The following is a 22,633-nucleotide window of genomic DNA, read 5'->3' on the forward strand; positions in this document are numbered from 1 at the left end:
ATGTTGTGACGTTGGAGACTTGGAAGAAGGAGACCCGACTCTGCTGTGCTGAAAAATGGAAAGAAGAAGGAGAGAAGGGATGAATGGATGAGAGGACGGTGGGGTTGAGAGAATGACACAAAGTGCTGGATGTGTTAAATTGGTTGACTTGTCCGGTTACTGGGACTGGTTGATGGGTAGCCCTGGACCTGAACCTTAGTCAACATCATAAACTCACAACAAAAGGCGTCCAAAACAACTTTTAACACGTCTTGAATGAAACAGTGGATGAGTGCAGACATTATTGTATTGTCCACCTAAAAGAGATGAGCTCATGTTTGTCGTGCAGCTTCAGCCTGAAACAATCTGTTTTTTCCTGATATATTTGCCTCTGTGTACACACTTCCTGCTTATTCCAGTTGTGTCCTGATACAGAGAATAAATATTAAATGTTCTTAAAATCTTGTTAAACACTAAACCTGATTAAAGCACAGCCTTTGTCATTAACTGGTCTAACAGTCAGAACAGTAGAAGCCATATATCCTCCACCCAGATGGAGCGTTGACACCACGTTGCCAGCAGCGTTGCATAAGCGTATTAAAATGCATGCTATTTGTACCAAAGTGTCTGCAATGTGGACAAGCATGTTTGTTTTGGAGTATGAATGTTTTTGTAATCCTGTTTTAAACCCACTCTACCACAGAGCTTAAAAACACAACATACACGAGTAATTCAACCTTATTTAGATTTTAATTTCTTCATTAAAACTATTTTACTATTTATTTGTTTCTGTATTAAATGAAGGACGTGTGCTGGTGAACATCTATTGGAAAGTAAAAACTGTCATTTATAATTTTATGATGTTTTATTTCACATGCTCGGAGGAAAACATCCACAGCAGCGTTGCATAAGAGCATTAAAATGCAAATGATCTGAGTGGACGTGTCTGCAGCGTGGACTTGATGTGACTCGCTCCTTGTGTCCGCTGCCTCCGAGCTGCTATATCGGTCCGATGAGGTTGACTTCCTCCCGTGAAGACAGGGGGCGCGGTTTATTCAAATGACACACAAGCTTCTGATGCTTGACGTACTATCAGACCACAGCAAATACGGGCCTCTCATTGGACGACGGCGGCTGGTCTCATGACAAGAACGGCGAGCCGCCAGCCAATGGGATCCCTCCGTGGGCCACAGAGTCTGTTTGTGAATGACGTAATGAGCGTAAAACAAGATGGCGTCGCGTCCAACATAAATCGGTGTGAATGAGTTTATCGGCGTAAAGGCTGCCTCTCCGGAGGCTCTCGTGTTGTTTTACGGTTGTTTTGGTTGCGCGACACGTTTCGCGGTGAGGTGAGTGTGCCGGAGGCGTTGCCGGACACCTCGGAAGAGCCTGTTGTCGTCGAGCCTCCGGTGACAGCCGGGAAGGCGAGCCGCCGACGGACAGGATGGACAGCGGAGAATACATCTCCTCCATGGACACCATGGACCAGTCTCTGGCGGAGTTAGGGGACGAATTCACTCTGGGAGACATCGACGGTGAGCAGCTGTGTGTCCCTGCTGACTGGGTCGTTGTTTTGTAGGTGCTGGCCCGGTTCTGCTCAGCCTGAGCTGCTCCGTGTGTCTCTGGAGGGTTTATGTGGAGCTGGTCGGGATTCAAAGTTAAAATAAACGGATAACATGTTAAACCTAAAGGTCCTGTTGTGTCAGGGGATGATATTTAAACTAATTTAGTTATTATTTACTGAGCTACAGACTGCACTGTGGTGTGTAGTGTGTGTACACTTAGATTAACTGATCATCATTTAAATGTTATTGGAAATATTTTTTTTAAATTAATTTATAATAGATTTTATTTGCAGCACTTGTTTCCTATTTGACTTGTAAAATTTACTTTTTTTTTTACTTGCAATAATTTTAAAATCTAATAATTTAAATGTCCTACTCGTTAGTGTTTACCATTATTCACTAATCATCAGCTCACATTCTTCCTGTGTTCATACCTGTGCCAAAAAAAAAAAGATTCCTATAATGATTCTGAGTTTAGCTGCATTTATTCCTCACAAAATGTAATCATCAACATGAACTTCCCACCTGTGGAAAGCTGTCGTGTCAAATCGTCCATCGGGCCTGAACTTTATTTGCAGAGTGAAATAACACGTTGGGCTTAATTTCACCTTTAAGTTTCCTGTGTGTCTATGAAAGCTGGGCTCCAGGTTGACAGTAATTACGTGATGCTGTTTGCAGCGGAGGTGGGTTTCAGTGAGAGGTGTCACTTGATGACTGTGTTATCACTGAGTTATTAGAAAAGCAGTCTGGAAACAATTCTCTGTGGTTTTTATTTAAAGTTAGCTTTTGTGGATGAAAGACGGGAGCTTTTTTCTTATCTCAGCATCTTTTTTAGAGTAGAGCTTCATTAGGTGTCAGCTATATTTCTAATTAATTAATTGGCTTCTGTCAGTTTTTAAGAAAACAAAGTAGAAATGCTACGATTGGAGCTTCTTAGATGTGAATATTTTCTGGTTTCTCTCCTCCTCTGTGACGGTAAACAGCAACTTCTGGTTTCTATTTGGGTTGTGGACAAAACCACATGTTTGATGATGTCATCTTGAAACCCCGGTCGATATATTTTACAGCCAAAACAACTAATCGACCAGTCAAGAGAATAATCAACAGATAATTAATACTTGAAGCCCTTTTTTTATCTTCCAAACTTAGTCTGCAGAAATAATTGAGCAATGTTTGTGGGACAACATCTCTGAACGGATCCAGGCTCAGGCCCAGCGAACAAACAGCATCCTTGATCCGGTCTCCCTTCTATCAAAACAAGTTTCACCCTTTGGCACGCGGTGAAAGGATGGGGCTTTTGGTGTAACACTGGCCAGCGCAGAGTCACCAGATTTCCATTAGGGTGGAATTTTACTGAATGCTAAGTCACCAGACCGGATTGATGGACTGGTGTGTGTGTCTGTGTGTGTGTCTGTGTGTGTCTGTGTGTGTGTGTGTGTGTGTGGTATGTCAGATGAAATCAGGTTTTAGGACATTACTCCTCTTTTTGTCTGCCTGTCATGGCGGTTAGTCGCGCACTCACCAAGATCCAACTGAAACAATGAAGGCCAACATGGCACGACACCTCTCTGAAACTCCACCTGTCTTTGGCCTCAGGTGTTCATTCTCCTCTCAAACAGGGTCTTTAGACGGAACGAGCAGACTGCACGCCCCCGGCCATGGTTATGTAATCCCACTTAATCATTGTGTCAAAAGAGGGGCCTGTACAGTTTGTGTGAAAGAGAAATGACAGCCGAGGTTTGACTGATGAATCCACAGGCTGATTTCTGCTGCACTCAGTCTGAGCTTCCAACTGCAAAACCGTGTTTGTTTACAGATATTTTTGCTGCTTATCTCCCCCCAACAGTTTGTTAGAGATTCAGGGTTTCTGCTTTCAGTATATTTATTTAAGATCAAACTATGTTTCATCGTTGTTCTGCAGACTCGCCACATGAATGTCTGTGCGTGTGAAGCCACATCTCACGCAGTTGACCACATATTCATCTGGAACATTCTTTCTCTCTCAATTACTCGCTTAGCAACTGCAGATCTTGTTATATAAGCTATTTTCTTTGCTCTCACCAGCCGAGGAAACTGTCCCCCTTTGATGGATTTACCCTTTGTGTTCGCTTGTCTGAAGCTTTGGGGGCTCAGGGAGGCTTTGTCCTGCCTGCCACTAACAGTCTGCCCCCTGTGGCGGCGTACAAGTGCACGATCCGGCGTGTCAGCCTACCCACAGGCAGGTTACAGCTCCCCATCAGAAAGGCCAATTAATGCTCCAATTAGGGCTGAACAATGAGTCAATGTCAAATCAAAATGGCAACGTGAAACTAACGCAAAAGCTGCAATTTAGGATGAGCGAGGTGTCGCTGCTAAATGATGACACTAATGCTGCGTTTCATGTTTGTTTAATTCAAGCAGATTGGAGTTTTAAAGCCCATTGATCAGCGTGTGCTGCGCGGTCAGGCGTGCAGGCTGCGGTTTGTGGTGGCGTTTGCCCGGTCGTGGTATTTATTTAATAGCCACGTCTGGTGCATTTTGCTGCGCGTCTGACCCACAGTTTAAACCGTCGTCAGCAATTCTGCAAATTCAGGCTCGCTTTCTCTTGGCTAATCATTATTCACATGTTTTAAATCTATTACTAAGTGAATGTTTAATGTTGAACTAAAACATTATTGTGAATCAAAGATCTGCAACATATCGTCCCCACATGGTTCAGCTCTGGTTCCTGCAGGGCTGCTTATTTAAAATACTCAATCCAAGGAAATATCGTCCTTCTCTTCCCAGTTGTTGGTTTTTTTCTAGTCGCTTTTATAGCCCTTTAATTTTAATAAAGAAAAATAAAGTAACATGCAGATAACATCTTTATTTTAATGATCGTTCGAGCTGATGGGATGTTGGCTTTCCTTGCTTAAAGATAACACATTTATTGCTTTATCGATTAGACAATGTTGAACTGTAATAACAGACGGAGCTGACAGGATGTCGGCTTCTTGTTGTGAGAAGATAAGAACTGTAAGTGTTGAAATGTTTTACTTCTGTCCAAACTCAGCTTTCGCCTCTATTGTTGTATCAGAGTCATTTTGTGTTGCAGCTGTTTTGAGGTTTCGTGTCACAGTTACTGAAAAATACGTCCTGCACGTAGAACATGTGGTAAAAATATTGCAAAACATTTGAGAAGCCACACAAAAAGAAAGCATTAGCTTCATTGCAATAGTCTGAAATGTTAAACGTTTAAAGATGCTAGAGAAGTAGATAAAAGATGACAGAAGTATGTTTTCCTTCATTTGTCCCTGTGATGGTGTTTGTGTGGACTAGTTATCATCATGTTGTGTTACCAAGCAGCAGTGTTTGCACCTGAGGGCGACTAAACCTCTAATGAACGCTCAGCGACTGCTCTCAGTCATTTTGATGCCACAAAGTAGTGACCTGAAAACGTTTTACGTGTGCAGCGAGGAAAGATCGCTGTTGACTTGTTATGTTTTATAGTCAATTCAATTCATGATGTCATGAATCTAAACGCAGGTGTTTCATTTATCAACAATAAAACACAGAAATATTCCATTTACATAAATATTTAGACACTTTTTTTTTATTTTTTAGTGACTTGCTTTGCTGCATCATGCTGACATCAGTGATGCTTCTACAGTTTGGTTGCCTGTAACTGAATTCATCTGGCGTAATTAAGAAAAGCACACACACCCGTCTGTATGATATCTCAGACTGAACTGAAGAGAATTGTTTGTAGATCTCTGAGGCAGGTTCGTATCTGAGCTCACATCAGGGGAAGGACACTGAAAGGTTTCCACGGCTTTGAAAGCGCCTAAGAGCACGGAGTAGCCTCCGTCATTCTCAGATGGAGGAAGTCTAGAAACGCCAGCCATCTGGCCGCCTAGCTGGACTGAGCAATTAGGAAAGAAGGGCCTCGGTCAGCCTGAGACTAAATTGGTCACCACGAGTGAGAGTTACTTTGTGGAGGTGAGAGCATCAGGGCGGCTCTCCATCGCTGTGGAAAAGTGTCCAGAAAGAAGCTGCTCCTCACTAAAAGGCACAAACAAGCCTGCAGGGAGAGAAGGCGCCTGAACGGCTCTCAGCCCAGAAGCAGAATCCTCTGATCTGTTAAAACTAAGATGGAATTATTTGACCACAGTTCCCCACAGTGTGTGTGTGTGTGTGTGTGAGAAACCAGGCGCTGAGCATCACCTCATTAATATCGTCCCTATAGTCAAACACGGCGGCGGCAGCGTCATGCTGTGGACAGAGGCTGGGAAAGATGGATGTAGAAAAATCTGATATTTCATTTTGAATAAATGGACAACATACTCCAACAACCAACGTGTATTGTATGGAGGTGAAAATAACTGCATCTGCTTTCGGAGTCTGAAACGTACCAAAATGTGAAGAACATGGAGGGATCTGAAAACATCTGGAGCAGTGAAAGTCTCACCAGTGGGGGTGATTTGATGTCACTCAGCTGATAAATGCTCTCTGTGTTACTGTCTAACAATAGGACTAAGTTCAAGGCTACAGGCTTTGTTACTCCGTTGACCCTGACAGCTCAGACGCTATCAGTAACAGATCTATCAGGGACACTTCGACTACACGACCTCTGTAAACCTGTTGTCAAAGTCTTTCCAAAGACCTGAAGGATCACGAATGACGTTGTTTCCCCGGTGATGGACCGCACAGACTCGGAGTCCTTTTGCCGACTTATAACTGTGAAGAAAATAAACTCAGCAAAACAACTCTGCTCACAAAACGATGAACCTGTTTCTTATTTAAATCTGGCTGTCGTCTCTGTTGAAGTGTTTTCCTTCGTCGGTGGTAGAGATGAGAAGTGCTGCTAATGCTCTGATGCTCCTGGAAGGCTCGCTTTGTAAACATGTCAGCTGCCGTCTTCGCTGAACCTCCTAAACTCTTCAACTTGCATTTCATTTTGGGGAAGAGGAAGGGAGCAAAATCTAGAAATCAGGGTGGATGGAGAGCAGCGATCGTGTTCCCGTTGGAGCAGCCGCACGGCATCGCGCCACAGTTCAGGTCATTTGCGCTGCGTGATTGTTTTGTGGTTTTGGAAACTGGGAAAACGGCTCACTGTCCTCTCAGGTGTAGCTGCAGACCCGCCTCTATGACCATCATCCACATGAAGGCAGACTCATCCTGGCTGATGAACGATGCAGAATGAGATGTTTGCTCTCTGCTCCAGTTTGGAGAAATCACAAACACTCTGAGTGCTGCGACTGTTGTATCAGAACCTTTTGATCGACCCTCATGTGCATCCTCTGTATGTAAGGACCAGTTATTAGGTGGAGCTGTGCATATAACGCTGGTGTTCAGCAGCAAGATGACAGCTCATATTTTTTCATCACAACGTAGGCATCTGTCCATCTGTCCGTCCGAGCTGCCAGATTTTTTTAATCAAAGCGCTTTTTTACTTCTGCCACTCTGTTTTGAGGCAATCAGTAATGTTACCAAACCTTTCTCTTCAAGGCTATCTGTTTGAAGGCTGCTTTTTACTGATTTATGGCCACAACAGTAGCCCGTCTAGATGGGCCGTTCCAAGGTCAGGCCTTGAAATTCGCGTGGAGTTTCTTGTCTTATCTGCCAGCAATAAACTGTATTCACACATCTTGGCCAGACCTAAAGTGAAGCAACCTTACCCCTCCGTATTGGGCTTCTATAGAAGAGGACACCTGGAAAAACAGAATATAATACAGTGTCTGTCAGGGCTCAGCTTAAAGGCAAACTAATTAATCCTAATCAGTCATTCATTTATGTTTATAGGTGTCACCTCATGATCCACACTCTGCCTGAAGGGACACGATTTTCTTGTTTTTAAAGTAAAAATGCGTATCTTGATATTTAAGAAGTTGTGGAGCTGCTGTGATGTTGAAACATGAACTTTATTTAGCGGCAGACTGTCCAAAAGTTTTCCTTTCTTCGTCACATTTAATCAAATCCAGACTTGCTTCAACGTTCTTCTTGTTTCTTCGTCTCCTCAGAGATGCTGCAGTTTGTCAGCAACCAGGTGGGGGACTTCCCGGATCTGTTTGAGGACCAGATGAACACAGCCGGCTCTCTGCAGAGCGGCGGCACCAACCCGGTCCAACAACCCGCCATGCAAACCCCTCAAACACCGCAGACTCCCCAGACCCCCATGGCTGTCGCCTACCAGAGCCCCAGCGTCGGCCTGGCCCCCTCCCAGACCCTGTCCCCCCAGTCTGTGCCCCTTACTCCTCCCCTGACTCCCGTGCAGACACCCTCCCCCGTCGCCGCCGCCGTCCCCTCAGTGCAGCAGCAGGTGACCCGCAGCCCTCCTCTGCTTCAGCCACGGCCTCAGGTGGTCCAACCCATCCAGCCACAGCCCCAGCAGACGGCCCAGCCCACCATCCAGGTACCGACCGGATGACACCAGATTCACAAACAAGAACTGTGTTTGACACTCATTCATTGAAAACTATACTCAGAGTTCAGTTGTTAAAGTTAAGGGTCACTACATGAATCTAAAACTGGTGCTGCAGTGGTGGGATAGTGATGCACTTTTTAATATTAATGTGTTTGCAAGGGGCCTCGAAATGAAATTTAATTGTCCATTAAGGAGAAAAATTGTGCATTTACTTTGCATTATTGTGCCATTTATACTAAGAATAAATATTCTTGTACTGACTTTACACTTCATTCTGTTTGGAGCTGTTGTGACGGTGAACTTTCCCCACTGTGGGATCAATAAAGTTTATCTTATCTTAACTCTGAAATCAAACCCTGTTTATGTTTATCTTGAATGCAGATGCACACCCAGGGGATTCCCATGCAGACCCAGAGCTTCCCGGTCCACACTCTGGTTCAGACCCACAGCCAGACGCCCCTGCCCATCCAGACGCAGGCGGCTCAGACTGTGATGATCGCCTCCAGCGGCGGACAGTCGCGCTTCATCCAGAACCCCGTCATTTGCCATCAGAGCCCTGCTCCTGGATTCCAAGGTGACCAGAGAATGTGTCATTTATAAATTCATCGTTTCTTAACCGTCGTATGTTGTTGCAGCGGTAAACACACAAAGCTCTCTGACTGTGAGCTGTAACTAATGCATCGTTTGTCCTGTCATCCCTCCAGTCCTCCAGCCACAGGTGCAGAGCATCATGACATCACCACAGCTTCAGCCGGTGACCATTCAGCACCAGCGTGTCCTGACCCCAACAGGTCAAACCATCCAGACTCTCTCCACAGCGCCCACCACAGTCCACACCGTGCAACAGCAGGTGCAGCAAGTACCTGTGAGTGATCTCAGTGTTGTTAGCGAGTAATCACACTGCCGCCGTCTGACAATGAGCTGAAACTGTTCATAAAAGTTTAATGCTTCAAGAATCTTTACCGTACAATTTACACATTCATGTAGCTGTAGAGAATAAGACTAACAGATCTCGGTGCCTTATTGTTTTAAGCAGCACTACCTGAATCTTGTGGCTGACTTTCCCTCAGGTTCTGGTCCAGCAGCCGCAGATTCTGAAGACGGACTCGTTGGTCCTCACAACGCTCAAACCAGACGGGACACAGGTGCTGTCCACCATGCAGAGTCCCACAGGGATCACCACCCTGACCACGCCCATCCAGAACACAGCTCTACAGGTCCCGGTATGCAGCGTGGGTTAAAGCTTTAATGCTACTGTCTGACTGTTAGCAGTTAGAACTTTAGCCTCGACAAAGGCAGCAGCAGTGAATTGATCTTCTGTTCCCAGACGCTGATGAGCAGCAACATCCTCACCACCGTCCCTGTTGTAATGGGAGGAGGAGACAAGCTGCCGATCAAGCAGCTGCAGCCGGGCTCTTCCCACTGTTCAAACGGGGCCAGAACGGCCATGGATCAGAGCCAGATGACAGCAGGAGGAGTCGGGCCGGGAGGCGTGGTGAAGGAGGGCGAGAGGAGGACGACCCACAACATCATTGAGAAGCGATATCGGTCCTCCATCAATGACAAAATCATGGAGCTCAGAGATCTGGTCATGGGAAGCGACGCAAAGGTGAGCTGGAAAAGAAAAGCTTTAAGATTATGGTTGTGATGTTTTTCAGTATTTTGAATTGATGGCTGTGATGGAAACATGAACCTCACACATCATTCTTTCTGTCTTTCTTCTCAGATGCACAAGTCGGGCGTGTTGAGGAAGGCCATCGACCACATAAAGTACCTGCAGCAGGCCAACCACAAACTACGACAGGAGAACCTGGCGCTGAAGATGGCCAACCAGAAGAACAGTAAGGGTTTCACATCAGCTAAAGCTGCATGCACATCAGAATTTTTCCACGACTTGAGATTCCAACGAGCGTTTTATCTCCATCCCAGAGCAAGTGGTGCTGTCTGAAGACGTAGAGCTCAAACAGGAGGTGGTGATGATGTCGCCTCCAGCCTCAGATTCTGGTTCTGGTTCCCCTCACCAGTTCTCTCCTTACTGCGTCGACTCGGAGCCGGGCAGCCCCTTACTGGACCATGATCAGGTAACACACACATGAAGATGCACGAGCGTTTTTCTGTTCAACACACACTCGTGGTCTCAGCCTTTGCATTTACGAAGTGGTCCAAATACGGGCATTTAGGCGTTTTCCAATCTTTCTAAATAGTTCTGGGAGCTGCAATAACAGAACCTTTAGACGTATTAGAAACCCAAAATATGATAAAAGTGACAAAAGGTCAAATCCTTTTCTGGCATCTAATGAAACAACAGAACAGTTTGGATTCTCTCGACCACATTAAACATAGAAGAGGACGTGTTCTTCATAAAAGTCCACTTGGTCGGTATTTTTAATATATAACATTTGGTAAGACTTGTTGTAGATGTCCAGTCCAGACTGAGCAGGCCTATGGCTCTGTTATATCTCTGTCCTTTTTGTGGAATTAAAGAAATCGAGGCTTCATTGAATGTTGCTGACATTTGACCCTTTTCCTGCTAAACTTTCTGCAGAACTGGAGCACAAATATATTTTTATAATATTCCACAGAAAATCCATCATAACCTGGTGATTTCCCAGTTCTCATTAGTCAGGCAGCTCTCCTGATTCCACCCTCAGTTATTGGTGACTGGGGCTTCTCTACTTGATTAGGATGTAGCTCGGGTATATCGATGTAAGAGAAGAACGGCTCCCTCTGATTATTACTGTGGTTGATGTGTAGCTTCGTATTATTGAAACGTGTCGCTTAAATCCCAGCGAAGTTGTCAGTCTCTTAAACGACTAAAATAGTTTTTGACAGCTCTTCTCTTTCACTTCAACATTTCTTCAGGTCTTCACCAGCTTACACAGGAGTTAGTTTATATTCTATACGAGACATTTTGGACTCCTGATTAATCATTGTGACCCTGTTCTCTGTCTTTGTTGTCGTCTCTCAGGTGAAGAGCGAGCCAGACTCTCCCTCCTCGGTCGGAGTGATGGACCGTTCCCGACTGCTCCTCTGCGCCCTGACGTTCTTCTGCCTCTCCCTAAACCCTCTGCCCTCTTTGCTGGGCTCGGAGGCCTCAGGGAGCCCCAGCCTGTCTACAGGCCACGGCCCGACCAGAACGCTCTTCTGGTTCCCAAGTCACACGCAGGACTTTGGTGAGCGGTCGTGACCTCCCTATTTATCTTAAGTTTAAAAGAATAAATACAACAGTCCAGTCTGTCGAGTATTTGTCATAATTGAATTTGAGGAATCTTAGCTGTAAAATGTTCTAAAGCTTTCATTTCTTCTGCAGCGTCTTGGCTGCGGTGTCTCCTGCCGTGGGTGATGGTGTGGGTGCTGAGTGGGGTGGGAGCGGTGTGGGGCTGCGTCAGGGTGCTGTACCTGTGGGAGCCCGTCACTCCCCTTCACTCACCAAAGTCTGTGTCCTTCTGGAGGCACCGCAAACAGGCAGATCTGCATCTCAACAGGGTGAGTAACGCTCTGGGATCAGGAGGCCTCAAACACATCCAAAACAGAACCATTTGGGACGCTAGTGCGTTCAGGGATTCAAAAATGAGTGAGGTAGCGTTTCCAAATATAGAAAAACTGATCACACTCGATGTGTTTCATGTGATGTAAATCCTGGATACGCTCATTTTCTCCAATTTGGGACGTGCTCAGAGATCTGGATTTGATTTTTTTTTCCCACTTCACACAGTTTTGCTTTGATTCTCACCGTTTTGATGTCTCAGTTTAGCCCGCCTGTTCCCTGCCTGGCTTTATTTTTAGCGTTTGCTCAAATCATCTTCATATCTGAGTCGTGACCCCCACACAACAGTCTGAACTGAATACTGAACAGCTCACCGCTTCTCTGCTGCAGGGAGATTACACGGCAGCGATGGCCAGTTTAGAAACCTGCCTGTCTGTCTTGACGAGAGCTCTTCCCTCAACCTCTCTGGATTTGGTCTGCTCGCTCTCTTGGAATTTGATTCGCTACTGCCTGCATCGTCCGACTCCTCTGGGCTGGCTGGTTCACCAGATTGGAGGAAAGCACGAGGGGGATGAGGCGAGGACGAGCGCAAAGGATGCTGCGCTGGTTTACCACCGGCTGAGCCAATTGCAGCTCACAGGTGAGCGTTGAGGAAAGAAAACGGGCTGATGTTGTTTGCTACATGACTGTACGATCATATTCAATTAAGAACCAGTTTTTATTTGTTTTGCTTCCACTCTGACATGCCAGGAAGATTTCAGCTTAGTGATACAATATCTGCTCTCTCTGTCTCTGCAGGAAAGCTGCCTCAGCGGAGCAGCCTGTGGGCTTTGTCTCTGTCTCTGAGTGCTGTCAACCTCAGCGAGAGCGCCCAGGGGAAGATGGCCCCCGCACAGCTCGCCCAGATTTATGTCACCGCAGCAACAGCCCTGCGCACTGTGCTGGGCCACCATCTCTCCTGTCTGCCTGTACGTCTCCTGTCTGGTCCATCATCACTGTTCTCAAACGCAACCTTTCCATCACTAGCATCGTTTCCACTGTGTCTGTCTCCCAGGGTTACCTGTTGGGTTGTGCGGAGAGCGTAGCGAACCAATCGGAGACCAGGCCGATCCCCGACTGTCTGCGCTGGCTCTTCACTCCGCTGGGCAGGCAGTTCTTCCTGAGCTGCGATTGGTCGGTGAAGTCGGAGAGCAGCGACGGCGTGTACACCTCTCAGAGAGACCCGGGTATGTCGCGAGGCAGAATCAGAAAGGCTTTACGTATTGAAGTTCTTTATTTATTGATCCCTGAGGGGAAATCGCTTATGTTGCTCCCGTTCAAAAACTTCAAACTAAGCAGCAGAACTAATACAAGACAAACAAAGGTGCCCTAGAATTATAAACACAAGTAGAAAGTGTTGGCATAGAATATAAAAAATGTACATTGTACTCGGAAATAAAAATATAAGCTTACGATGTCATAAATACCAATCGACTTACAACTGTGGTAAAGTGCAAGTAGTTATTGCACATTGAGTGTCAGCTCAAGAAGAGATGATGAGTTAACTGCTGGCAGGTGAAGCTAAATAAGTCCAGAGTGTGTGACAGTCTGAGTGAGGAGTTGTAGAGTTTAATGGCCACAGTCAGGAATTATTTCCTGTTGTGCTCTGTGGTGCGTTTTGGTGGAATGAGTCTGTTGCTGAATGAATATATTCAACATAACTGTTGCATAATGTTGTTGTTTTCGTCAGGACTCTTTCTGTTCTTTTACATTTTAAATCCAACCAAGTCCCATTTGAACCATTTTACTTGGTATAAAGGAAATAATAATACAGGATTATGTCACTTACAGCTAAACACTGTGCTATAATTGGCCTGTTTTCCTCTCGATGCCCTCTTAGCTGACCCCATCGCCCAGCTGCATCGCTGCTTCTGCAGGAAGCTTCTGGAGAGAGCCGTTCACACCCTCATCCAGCCGCAGGGCGACTCTGACGCAGACAAACGCAAGAACGACTCTGGGTAAGGCGGGAACAGCAGCAGCGCTGTCTGGTTTGAATTCAGGATTCACTCTGTATGTGTTAAATAGGCTGAAACGATTTTGGATAAATGTCTCATTTAAATTTCTCCGACATTTGATTTACAGTCATTTTTTTCAAAAGTTAAGCTTCACTTCAATCGTGTTATAGATTTAAAATGTAATAGAGGATCACATGTATTTGTGAAACCACTGATACAACAGTTTAAACTGTGGGTCAGATTTGCTGCAACATGTAAGTTGTGTGGCCATTAGATACTGAGACTGGGCTGATGTCAGTGGAACCTAAACCTCGTCGTGTACGTGCATCACTGGACACCGTAAACAACCCCTGAACGGTTCACTCTGCTCACATTGAATACTGCTGGATTACAGCATTCGTCTCATTATTTAACAGCCACACTTTATATATTCTGAATTGCAGCCTTCATGATAAGCTCATTGTGTGGTTTCAAATTTCAGTTTTGACTTTAAATCAATTGATTGTTCAGCCCTGCTGTAGGCACCTGTTTATTGTTTCTGCTCTCACTCTTTCAGGGAGTTTTCCAGCGCCCTGGAGTTTCTTCAGCTGTTGAACAGCTGTACAGAGGACTCTCCTTCCCCTCCGCCTCCTTTCCCAACTCCACCCAATCACACCACCATTCCAGGTATGAATAGGACCAAGCGAAGCAACCCTGCCCGTTTACAAAGAAGCATGAATCATAATCTGTGTTTTGTGTGGCCAAAAGGTCACGGTTCAGTCGTGGCATTAGCACGGCGCTTTAGTGGTCCAATCACAAGTGAGCTGCTGTGAATACGTTAGTTCACACCTCGTATTGGAATTCATCTCAACACGCGTGATCAGACTTTAATTCCCCACTCTGTATGCAAATGAATTCACATCATTTTTCATTTTCAAAGACTGTAGCACAAAGCAGCTACTGCAGGTTTTCCCCAGCAAATACACACACACACACACACACACACACACACAGGGTTTATTACTGCCACAAACCACACATGTAACTTCAGAGATGATGGATGTGCGCTCCACGCCGTAGTGTTTGGCTTCTGCCGCTCCGTTTCTCTGTAGAACAAAACAGACTCTTCCAAGAGAGGCTACATGTGGTTGGCGTCCTCTAACTGGTGTGGTTTATCTCAGAGTGGCAGCTCCAGATCCCAGCGTGCTACTGGGAGACAGAGAGACGGATGAGGCAATGCATTATAGGTGTGCCAGTCAACTCGGTCTGGCACTGGTCCCTGAACCAATCGGCCCAGCCTCCCCTCCAATCGCTGAGCGGAACCACACCCCACCGAGACCAAATGCAATTTTATCCTTACTGGCAGGAGGCATCAAATCATTAGTCTGCCTGGAACTCCAAGAACAAGAAGTAGAAATGAAAGGAGTATTTCTTGAAATGTTCCAGGCAGACCAAATCACCCAAATCTCATCTCAGTAGACAGACAGAAGTTTAACGTTAAACTATTACAGAAGGAGACGGAGTACATTCTTCTTCTGTTCAGTAGGAGATCCTTCAGTAGATCAGGGACACGTTCACCTATCTGCTGGTAGAAGGATGCAGCAGCTTTGGATCCCGGCGCCTCCTCAACGCATCACACCTGCGTTTAGAGCAGCTCACTTGTGATCAGATCACCCCGAGACACGTGTTGGTGCCAGCTGTGAACAAGGCCACTTCCTCTGCAGTTAGGATTAACCAGCTGAGCTATCTCAGTCATTACAGCCGACCTGAATGGATTTGCTTTGCTCCAGAAGCACGCTGATACCTGATAGCTTGTAGGATTAACTTTTTGTTGGAAAAATTACACTGGCAGACTTACAATTTCCTCCGTTATCTCCTTCCTTTTTTTTTTTTTTCTGCTGCCAGTGGGCGACCCGGTGAGTCGCTGGTGGGCTTTGGTGCTGAAGGCGGCCGTGCACTGGCTGCAGGGTGACGACGTCGCAGTGAGGTCGCTTCTGGCAGAAGCGGAGCGGATGCCAAGAGCTCTGCACATTCTCGAGTAAGTGAAATAAACCAGCTCCCAGTACAAGTATCTACAAGTGATTAATGAAATAAAAAAACAAAGAAAGTCTTGATAAGAATCTTGAACAATGAGCCGATTCTGTTTAGATGTTACAGCTGCAGGCCTGAACTGTTAACTGTTGCACAAGCTGATCTGTTTTGTGGAATAGATGAGCTCAAACAGCAGATTTACACCCAGTGGATCTGCAAGCTAAGCAAAGTTCTAAAACAAGTCAATCAAAAGTTTGGAGAAAAAAAAATCACCTGACCATTCCCGCTGTCCCTCTGTGTGTTTCAGCCACCCTCTGCCCAAGGCTGTGCTGCTCCTCTGCAAGGCGGTTCAGATGAGTCTGTCTCCTCTGAAAGGAGAGGGAGCAGTGGCCTGCCTGTCCCACTGCGACAGAGCCAGCAGCTACCTGCGCTCCAGCATCTCGGTGCCACTCGCACAGTCGGGGAACTGGCTCAACAAGGTAGAGTGCAAAGAGTTTGTTCCCAGCTCCCCAAACACAGGCGCTGCTCTAATGTGGAGGTTAGAGGCGGCCGTCTTGGACACGTATAGGATGTACAGACATGAATCCTTAAAGTGCACGTTTCATTTCAACATATCCTGAAGTCGCTGTGCTGAAGGCTGAACTATGTACGCACACACACACACACACACACACACACACACTGCATGCTGTGAGGACAGGCTGACGTGGGGCTGTGTGTGTGCGCAGTGTGGGTGGCAGGAGGTGGCTGTGGTGCATTGTAGTTGCATTGCATGATCCTGAAGTCGAGTGCAATGTGTCTGCAGTGCAGTACAGAGGCCTCCCCGATCTGCACGCACCCGCTACACACCCCAACGCCTGACATTAAACAGCGCTGAATGTCGGTAGTAGTTTGACTTGTTGGTTTGTGGCATCGGGTAAGCTGCACCTGTAGCAGTGGGGGTTAGTTGGCGGCGGTGGGTTGTGATGGTCACATCTGAATCATACCTCTTGTGTGCGTCAAGTAAACCCGTCCAGATGTTTATATGTACCCAACAGCTTCTCTTTGTCTTCCAAGGGGGTTGAGCTGCTGGTCTGTGATCTTCTCCTGACCTTGAGGACCAGTTTATGGCAGCGGGGAGGCAGCACTAATGGAGAACCTGGCCCGGCTCCTGGATCCCAGTTGGCCGGTTTCCAGAGGGACCTCAGCGCACTCAGAAAGCTCACGCAGTGCTACAGACAGGCTCAACACAAGGTACAGCTATGGCAAGATGAAGTTCAGATGCATAAGGAACCAGCAGAGTTTAGCTGCTGGTAGCTGCGATAAACAACTAAAGGATGCTGGTGGAGGTTACTGCACTGAGCTAAGCTCCTGAGGTGGTGTTGGTTGCACCTGCGTCTGCTCGTCTGGTGAGAGCGACAGAGGAGAGCTGCAGGAGGAAGCGTTTTTCACTTCTGCTTTGTGTGGTTTTTTTTGTTTTTTTTTTTCCCTCCTCCAGATTTCGTAGCTCTTCGCCTGAATCACCTTCGGTTGATTACCTTCCAGCCGAAACATCAATTTATAATGATTTCAATTTGAAAAGCTGCAAACATTTTTAAAGCCCTCACAAGACGTGTAATGGGAAAGGATGGAAGTAAGAGAAGACCTAAATACGTTTATCTAGCTTCAATGAATCCCAAAACGTGCTCGTGGGTTTGAAAGACCTGATGTCTTCACCTGTCTATCAGAGTGGAGACTGTAAGGAAGGATGGACAGATATTTAACTTTCCAACAGTCCCTGAACTAGTTCTGTGGACATGACATTTATTCAAAATCACTTTAAAATTCGGCAAGAATAAACCATTTGGGGCTGCAGGTGGCTCGCAGGTAGAAGGTCGCCGGTTCACGTCCCGGTGAGGACACCCGGGATCTTCCTGCGTGGAGTCTCCATGTTCTCCCCGTGCAGCGTGGGTCCTCTCCGGGTTCTCCGGCTTCCTCCCACAGTCCAGAAACATGCTGAGGTTAATTGGCGAATCTACTGACCGTGTAGAATTTGTTCTTTTTTATGTTTTATGGCTTTCTAACTTTGTTGTAGCAGCACAGAAGACGCTCTACTTCTGCTCCCACACAGTTGCAGGACTTTATATTGTGGTGAGGAATGAGCCTGGAGTCCAGAAAGAAAAAACAAACACCCATAAACTGCTTCTGTTTTAGAGGGTTAACAAAACTTTGCCCTGCACTCACAACAAGCCTGTAAATCACCTGGGACCCGCTTATCTTGTTCGTGATGATTCTAAATCACCGTCGGCGGCCGCAGAAATCTCCCCACAGTTAACACACCATCAATTATATTTGTCAGATTTACTGGAGGAGCCGTTACAGCTCCCCGAGGGTCTTTAACCTTCAGCATTACTTGTTGTTTTGTCTTATGCGCCACTCGGAGAAACACGTTTTTTCTTTTTCTGTGTCGTTTTATGAGGTTCAGTAGCGAGGCCACTAACTGAGTCACTGTGAGACGCTTCGCTTAGAAACCTCCGCTGAAGGCAGAATATTCAGTGAAGGATCAGAGTTCTGTTTTTCTAGGCTGTTATGTTTTGCATTTATTAGATATTGCAGCAGAGAAAGAGAGGAGATGTGAGGAAAGGCAGCAAAGGGCCAGCCGGTTGGGAGTTTAATCAGCTGCTGAAGGCATCTTGTGGTGTCCACCCTGAGCGTTCAGCCACCGGGCCGTCTGGATCAGGGGTTTTTAAATACTCTGTAATGACAGTGATTGAGGTTGTTTTCTTTTTCCACCCCTCAGGTGTTCCTTCATGAGACCACAGTGAGGCTGATGGCTGGAGCCAGTCCCACAAGGACTCACCAGCTGCTGGAGCACAACCTCCGACGCAGGACGCACAACTCCTACACAGCCGGTGAGCAAGACTCCAACTCACACAGTGATTACACACCACAGACTCATACCGGCACACAGAATAGAGCTTCAACTGTAGTGCCTGGTTAGAATCAGACACTGCTGTAGTTCTTAGCTCTTAATGGAAAAATTGAAATACTGTAATTTCTGGACTATTGAGCACCTGAATATAAGCTCCACCCACTAACTTTAAAAAGAAAACAAATGTGTACATATATCAGCTGCACTTGTCTATAAGCTGCAGGTGTCCACGTTTTAAACTTTTAATTAAATACGGTAACATACACAAATGCTTTTTTCTGAACAGTTCCTGTAGCACGACTGGTTAAGAAAATAAAAACTACAGCAGCCGACCAGGAAAAGTCATTGATCGCTATCTTCATCTTCCTCCTGAAAACCACTAAAGTCTTCAGTGTTGGAGTTGAACAGCCTCAGATTTACTTCGTCACACACTCTCAACGTCACTTTCGTCTCGAGACAAATTCGTAAAATCCGTCGTAAAATAAATTAGCAGCACCGTTGTTGAAAGCGTGTAAAAAAAAGTAGCAGCTTATAATCCAGACATTACGGTAGTACGCAGACACACATCTAAGTTCCCACATACACTGAAGCAGGAGTCACTCATCTGCCTTTTTCTTCCTCCAACCGTCAGATGGTGAGTGTGTTCTGGGTGAGAGGGAGCGGGCTCACGCCATCCTGCTCGCCTGCCGCCACCTGCCCATGCCTCTGCTCACGCCGCCGGGACACCGCGCCCGCCTGCTGGCCGAGGCCAAGCGAACCCTGGAGCGGGTGGGAGACCGCCGGTCCCTGCAGGACTGTCAGCAGATCCTGCTGCGCCTCAGCGGGGGCACCACCATCGCCGCTTCCTGAGCGCAAGCGCACGCCGGGATGTTGACGAGGCGACTCATCGTGTAATTCTCCAATCGACGGCTATTCACACCGATCAAAGGACAGAAACGTTGCTTCAAACTCCCGCATGCACACCTTCACACAGACTGCTCTTATTTTATTTACTCTCATAGCTCCGTTTGTCAGCCCTACATGTGCTGCACATTTATGTTGCTTACTTGCGTTGTTGCAGCACAATCACCCCACCTGCTGGTCGCTAGCGGAACTGTGCTGGCCGGCCGCCTCGTCTCCAAACAATACCACACAACAAGGAAAATCAGGTTCAACAGGCCCCAAAGGGAAAAGGGACGATTCCTCTAATAGCTGTTTGAATTAGTGCGACACAGCAGTGCATTGATTAGCTGTAGCACACCGAGCTGTACAATCATTATTGGCACACGGCGGCGTGGGCGCTACGGTAACCGTCTCATTTAATTTGCGAGCATCGATGAAGGGCTTCGGATGCCGACAGATAGACTAGCTTGCTTTCAACCATACAGTGCTGAGTAGTGTCTCCTCTTATCTACCTCAAATACCGTACAATGCCAGCGTTGTACCGTGGAGCAAAATAGGATACTTGGGCGCCCTGAATTTGGAATAATTGATAAAGCGTAAAGTTCGATTCATTCTAATAAAATCATGCTGACCTGCTTCACTTTTGACTCGCTGTCTGCAAGAACGACGGACGGCTGCTGAACACGAAGCAGGAAAAGTAGTTTGGATGCGTCTAAATAACGGCGTGAAGCAGGCTGAGCTGGTGAGCTTTTTAAAAAAACGCCCGTAAAATAAAAAAAGCGCGCGGATGCATATATAAATGACATAAAAAACGACTTGCGCTCGAACTCGCAATGTGATTGTATATAGGTTGTACATAGGCAAATAAGCAGGAGTAGATTAAAGTTCTTAATTATTGTTTGAGAGAAGACACCTTGAAAACAATCAGATGTAAAGTCAAAGTCTGGACGCTCCGACCAGGAGAGCGAGGTCAACTTCTCAACCTTAAAGTCATTCTCCGCCAAACACTGTCATCTCACCAAACACCTGCTGTCGCCCTGCACGGCGGCGTCAGAAAACAGCGGTTATGGTTGCTTTCAATTCACTGTAATGACAAGTTTCTGCTGCAGGAAAGCATCCAAGAGTCAGATTATTCCACCTTTCTGCTCCGTCTGGCGGTAAAAGCCGCCTTTCACATGCAGGCGGGTGTCGGAGAGTCAGAGGATGTTTGCCGGCGTTTCACTTTAAGGTCCGTTTCAGCAAAAATGGTCCGAACACGGCGATGAAAGTGAGGAATGTTGTGTCTTCACCTATGAGTGAAGCTCTCAAGCAAAATGGCCTTGATGTTATGTATAAAAAAAGTAATTTTATCACACGTGGTCGTGTAGGACAGATGGAGTATCTGTGTGAAATCTTTTTATTTGTAATTGTTGACTCACACGCGGCACAGCACTTCTTTCATTCCCGTTTCTGTGCTCTGATTATCTTATTTAATGGTCGTGATATTAATATAAATGCTTTTTTTCGGGGGAGGGGCCAGTTTTGCAGTTTTGTCATCGTTATTGTTTTGTATCGGTCAAAGCAGCCTCTAGGGTCCGAGACCGTCGGTGGGAGGATCTCGACTAGAACCATGTTTTATATTTTATTGAATAAGCGAATCCCTCGTTTAAACGTTTAGCTCAGCATTTTAGGATGTTTGTTTATAGCACACACTGAAATTTCTCGCAGATTTTAAAGTACAAGAGAAAGACACGAGGCTACTATTAGAACTTCCTAGAACTCGTTCTTCCAGGTCAACCCAAGTCCAGGAGGACTGAAAATACTTCTATCGGTTTAGATTTAGCTTTCCTGGTTGGTGGAAGTCCACAGAGGAGGAAGCAGTGCTTAGACAGCAGGCTGCAGGGTTTTTGCTATCATTATAATTATGTTACTTTATTTTTTTGTCTTTTCCCTTTTGAGGTGTTTCATTGTCTGAATTTCTGTGTTCATTTTGATGTTTTCTAATAAAACAACACATGACAGTGTTTGGCTTCTACCATCTTTGTGTTGAGGGTGTGTAATACGGGAAGTACAGTATCAGCGAAGAGACTGACACAAAAAAAAGGCAGATTATTGCATTTCACGTTCCGTTTCGACGTGGGAGTTGGCCGGGTGTGAATGCCAGTAAATCTGATAACGATGTAGGTGTGAAGTTTAATGGTTTTCTCTGTCAAAGACTCTGTGTGGCTCAAATGAGACGCTTCACACAGAGACTCCTGGATACATGATGAGGTGTGACGGGAGGTCAGGAGGAGCCACTTACATCTGTGAAATGCTTCAGAGGTGGATCGGTGGTTAGCAGGTCGCTGGTTCACATCCCGGTGAGGACACCCGGGATCTTCCTGCGTGGAGTCTCCATGTTCTCCCCGTGCAGCGTGGGTTCTCTCCGGGTTCTCCGGCTTCCTCCCACAGTCCACAAACATGCTGAGGTTAATTGGTGATTGTAAATTGTCCGTAGGTGTGAATGTGAGTGTGCTTGGTTGTCTGTCTCTAAGTGTAGCCCTGTGATAGACTGGTTACCTGTCCAGGTGAACCTGCCTTCACCCTGAGTCAGCTGGGATAGACTCCAGCCCCCCATGACCCGAGTGAGGATTAAGCGGTGTATAGATAATGGATGGATGGATGCTTCAGAGGATAGAATTATGATATTGGACCAGCTTAAACTGACCTCATTTGTTTGTGGTAAAGACCAAACATGCTTCTAGTTGATATTATTAACAAAATTACCTCAATAAAGTTCGAAAGTCAGCATCAGATTGAGCAGTAAGCAACCAGTTTTAATTCACATTTTAATGATGTACAACCATGTTAGAGATTTTTGGTGAATCCTTGAATGCTGACCGAAACCCACTTTTAAAAACGCATGTCGACCACCTAAAACCATTTCCAGATCTAAAAGTAACTGTATGAAATAGTCAAATCTGGACTAGGTTGTCTACTACACAGGATAAATGGTCTTTAAAACAACATCTCTGAATTGTGAAACCTGTATTCTATATATGAAAGTACACTAAAGGGAGATTTGTGTGATTTTCTTAACATGTGGACCACATTAGACCAGGTCCAGATCTACATACAGACTTGTTACATCTGGAATAGACTGTCCTGTGAGCGTCTACAAAAAACAGCATTCAATGAATTCTGAATTTTTTTTAATTCTATTTATGCAAATAGGAATAATGGGAGGTTTTTCACTGGGACCACATCAGACTGGGTCCAGATCTAAAACCACTATATATATATTCTGATTAAATGTGGATGTGATTATCTCAGAGAGGCTAAATATCGTTAAAATAAAGTCTCTGCTTTTTGAAAACCTATGTCTGACAAAAAAAACAGAATGAAAAAAAAACTGAGATTTTACTGCTGGAGTTTTGTTACGTTCGTGTTTCTCGTCGGACAATTTTATCGACGTGCCGCTGAGTG

General features: G+C 45.9%; 1 protein-coding gene across 1 annotated transcript; it reads left to right on the plus strand.

Annotated features, from left to right (window-relative positions):
* The first annotated feature begins 1,184 nt into the window (after positions 1–1,184).
* On the plus strand, positions 1,185–21,203 carry srebf2 (sterol regulatory element binding transcription factor 2). The gene is made up of 20 exons (XM_008300413.1): positions 1,185–1,514; positions 7,523–7,914; positions 8,308–8,500; positions 8,631–8,791; positions 8,997–9,149; positions 9,254–9,535; positions 9,653–9,767; positions 9,856–10,007; positions 10,895–11,099; positions 11,237–11,412; positions 11,804–12,053; positions 12,212–12,381; positions 12,468–12,639; positions 13,293–13,410; positions 13,964–14,073; positions 15,292–15,424; positions 15,725–15,896; positions 16,474–16,650; positions 18,176–18,287; positions 18,939–21,203. Exons 1-20 carry the CDS (start codon positions 1,424–1,426, stop codon positions 19,154–19,156), a joined length of 3,552 nt encoding a protein of 1,183 aa, XP_008298635.1. The 5' UTR covers positions 1,185–1,423; the 3' UTR covers positions 19,157–21,203.
* The last annotated feature ends 1,430 nt before the right edge of the window (positions 21,204–22,633 follow it).

The sequence above is a fragment of the Stegastes partitus genome, unplaced genomic scaffold (genome assembly GCF_000690725.1).
Source record: "Stegastes partitus isolate 25-593 unplaced genomic scaffold, Stegastes_partitus-1.0.2 Scaffold1537, whole genome shotgun sequence".
Taxonomy (NCBI): domain Eukaryota; kingdom Metazoa; phylum Chordata; class Actinopteri; family Pomacentridae; genus Stegastes; species Stegastes partitus.

What these genes read in the sequence shown, in the direction of transcription:
- srebf2 (XM_008300413.1), top strand. Translation starts at nt 1,424, where the DNA reads ATGGACAGCGGAGAATACATCTCCTCCATGGACACCATGGACCAGTCT. An exon ending in CCCTGCTCCTGGATTCCAAG is followed by an intron (nt 8,501 to 8,630) that starts GTGACCAGAGAA and finishes TCATCCCTCCAG; the next exon opens with TCCTCCAGCCACAGGTGCAG. An exon ending in ACACAGCTCTACAGGTCCCG is followed by an intron (nt 9,150 to 9,253) that starts GTATGCAGCGTG and finishes TTCTGTTCCCAG; the next exon opens with ACGCTGATGAGCAGCAACAT.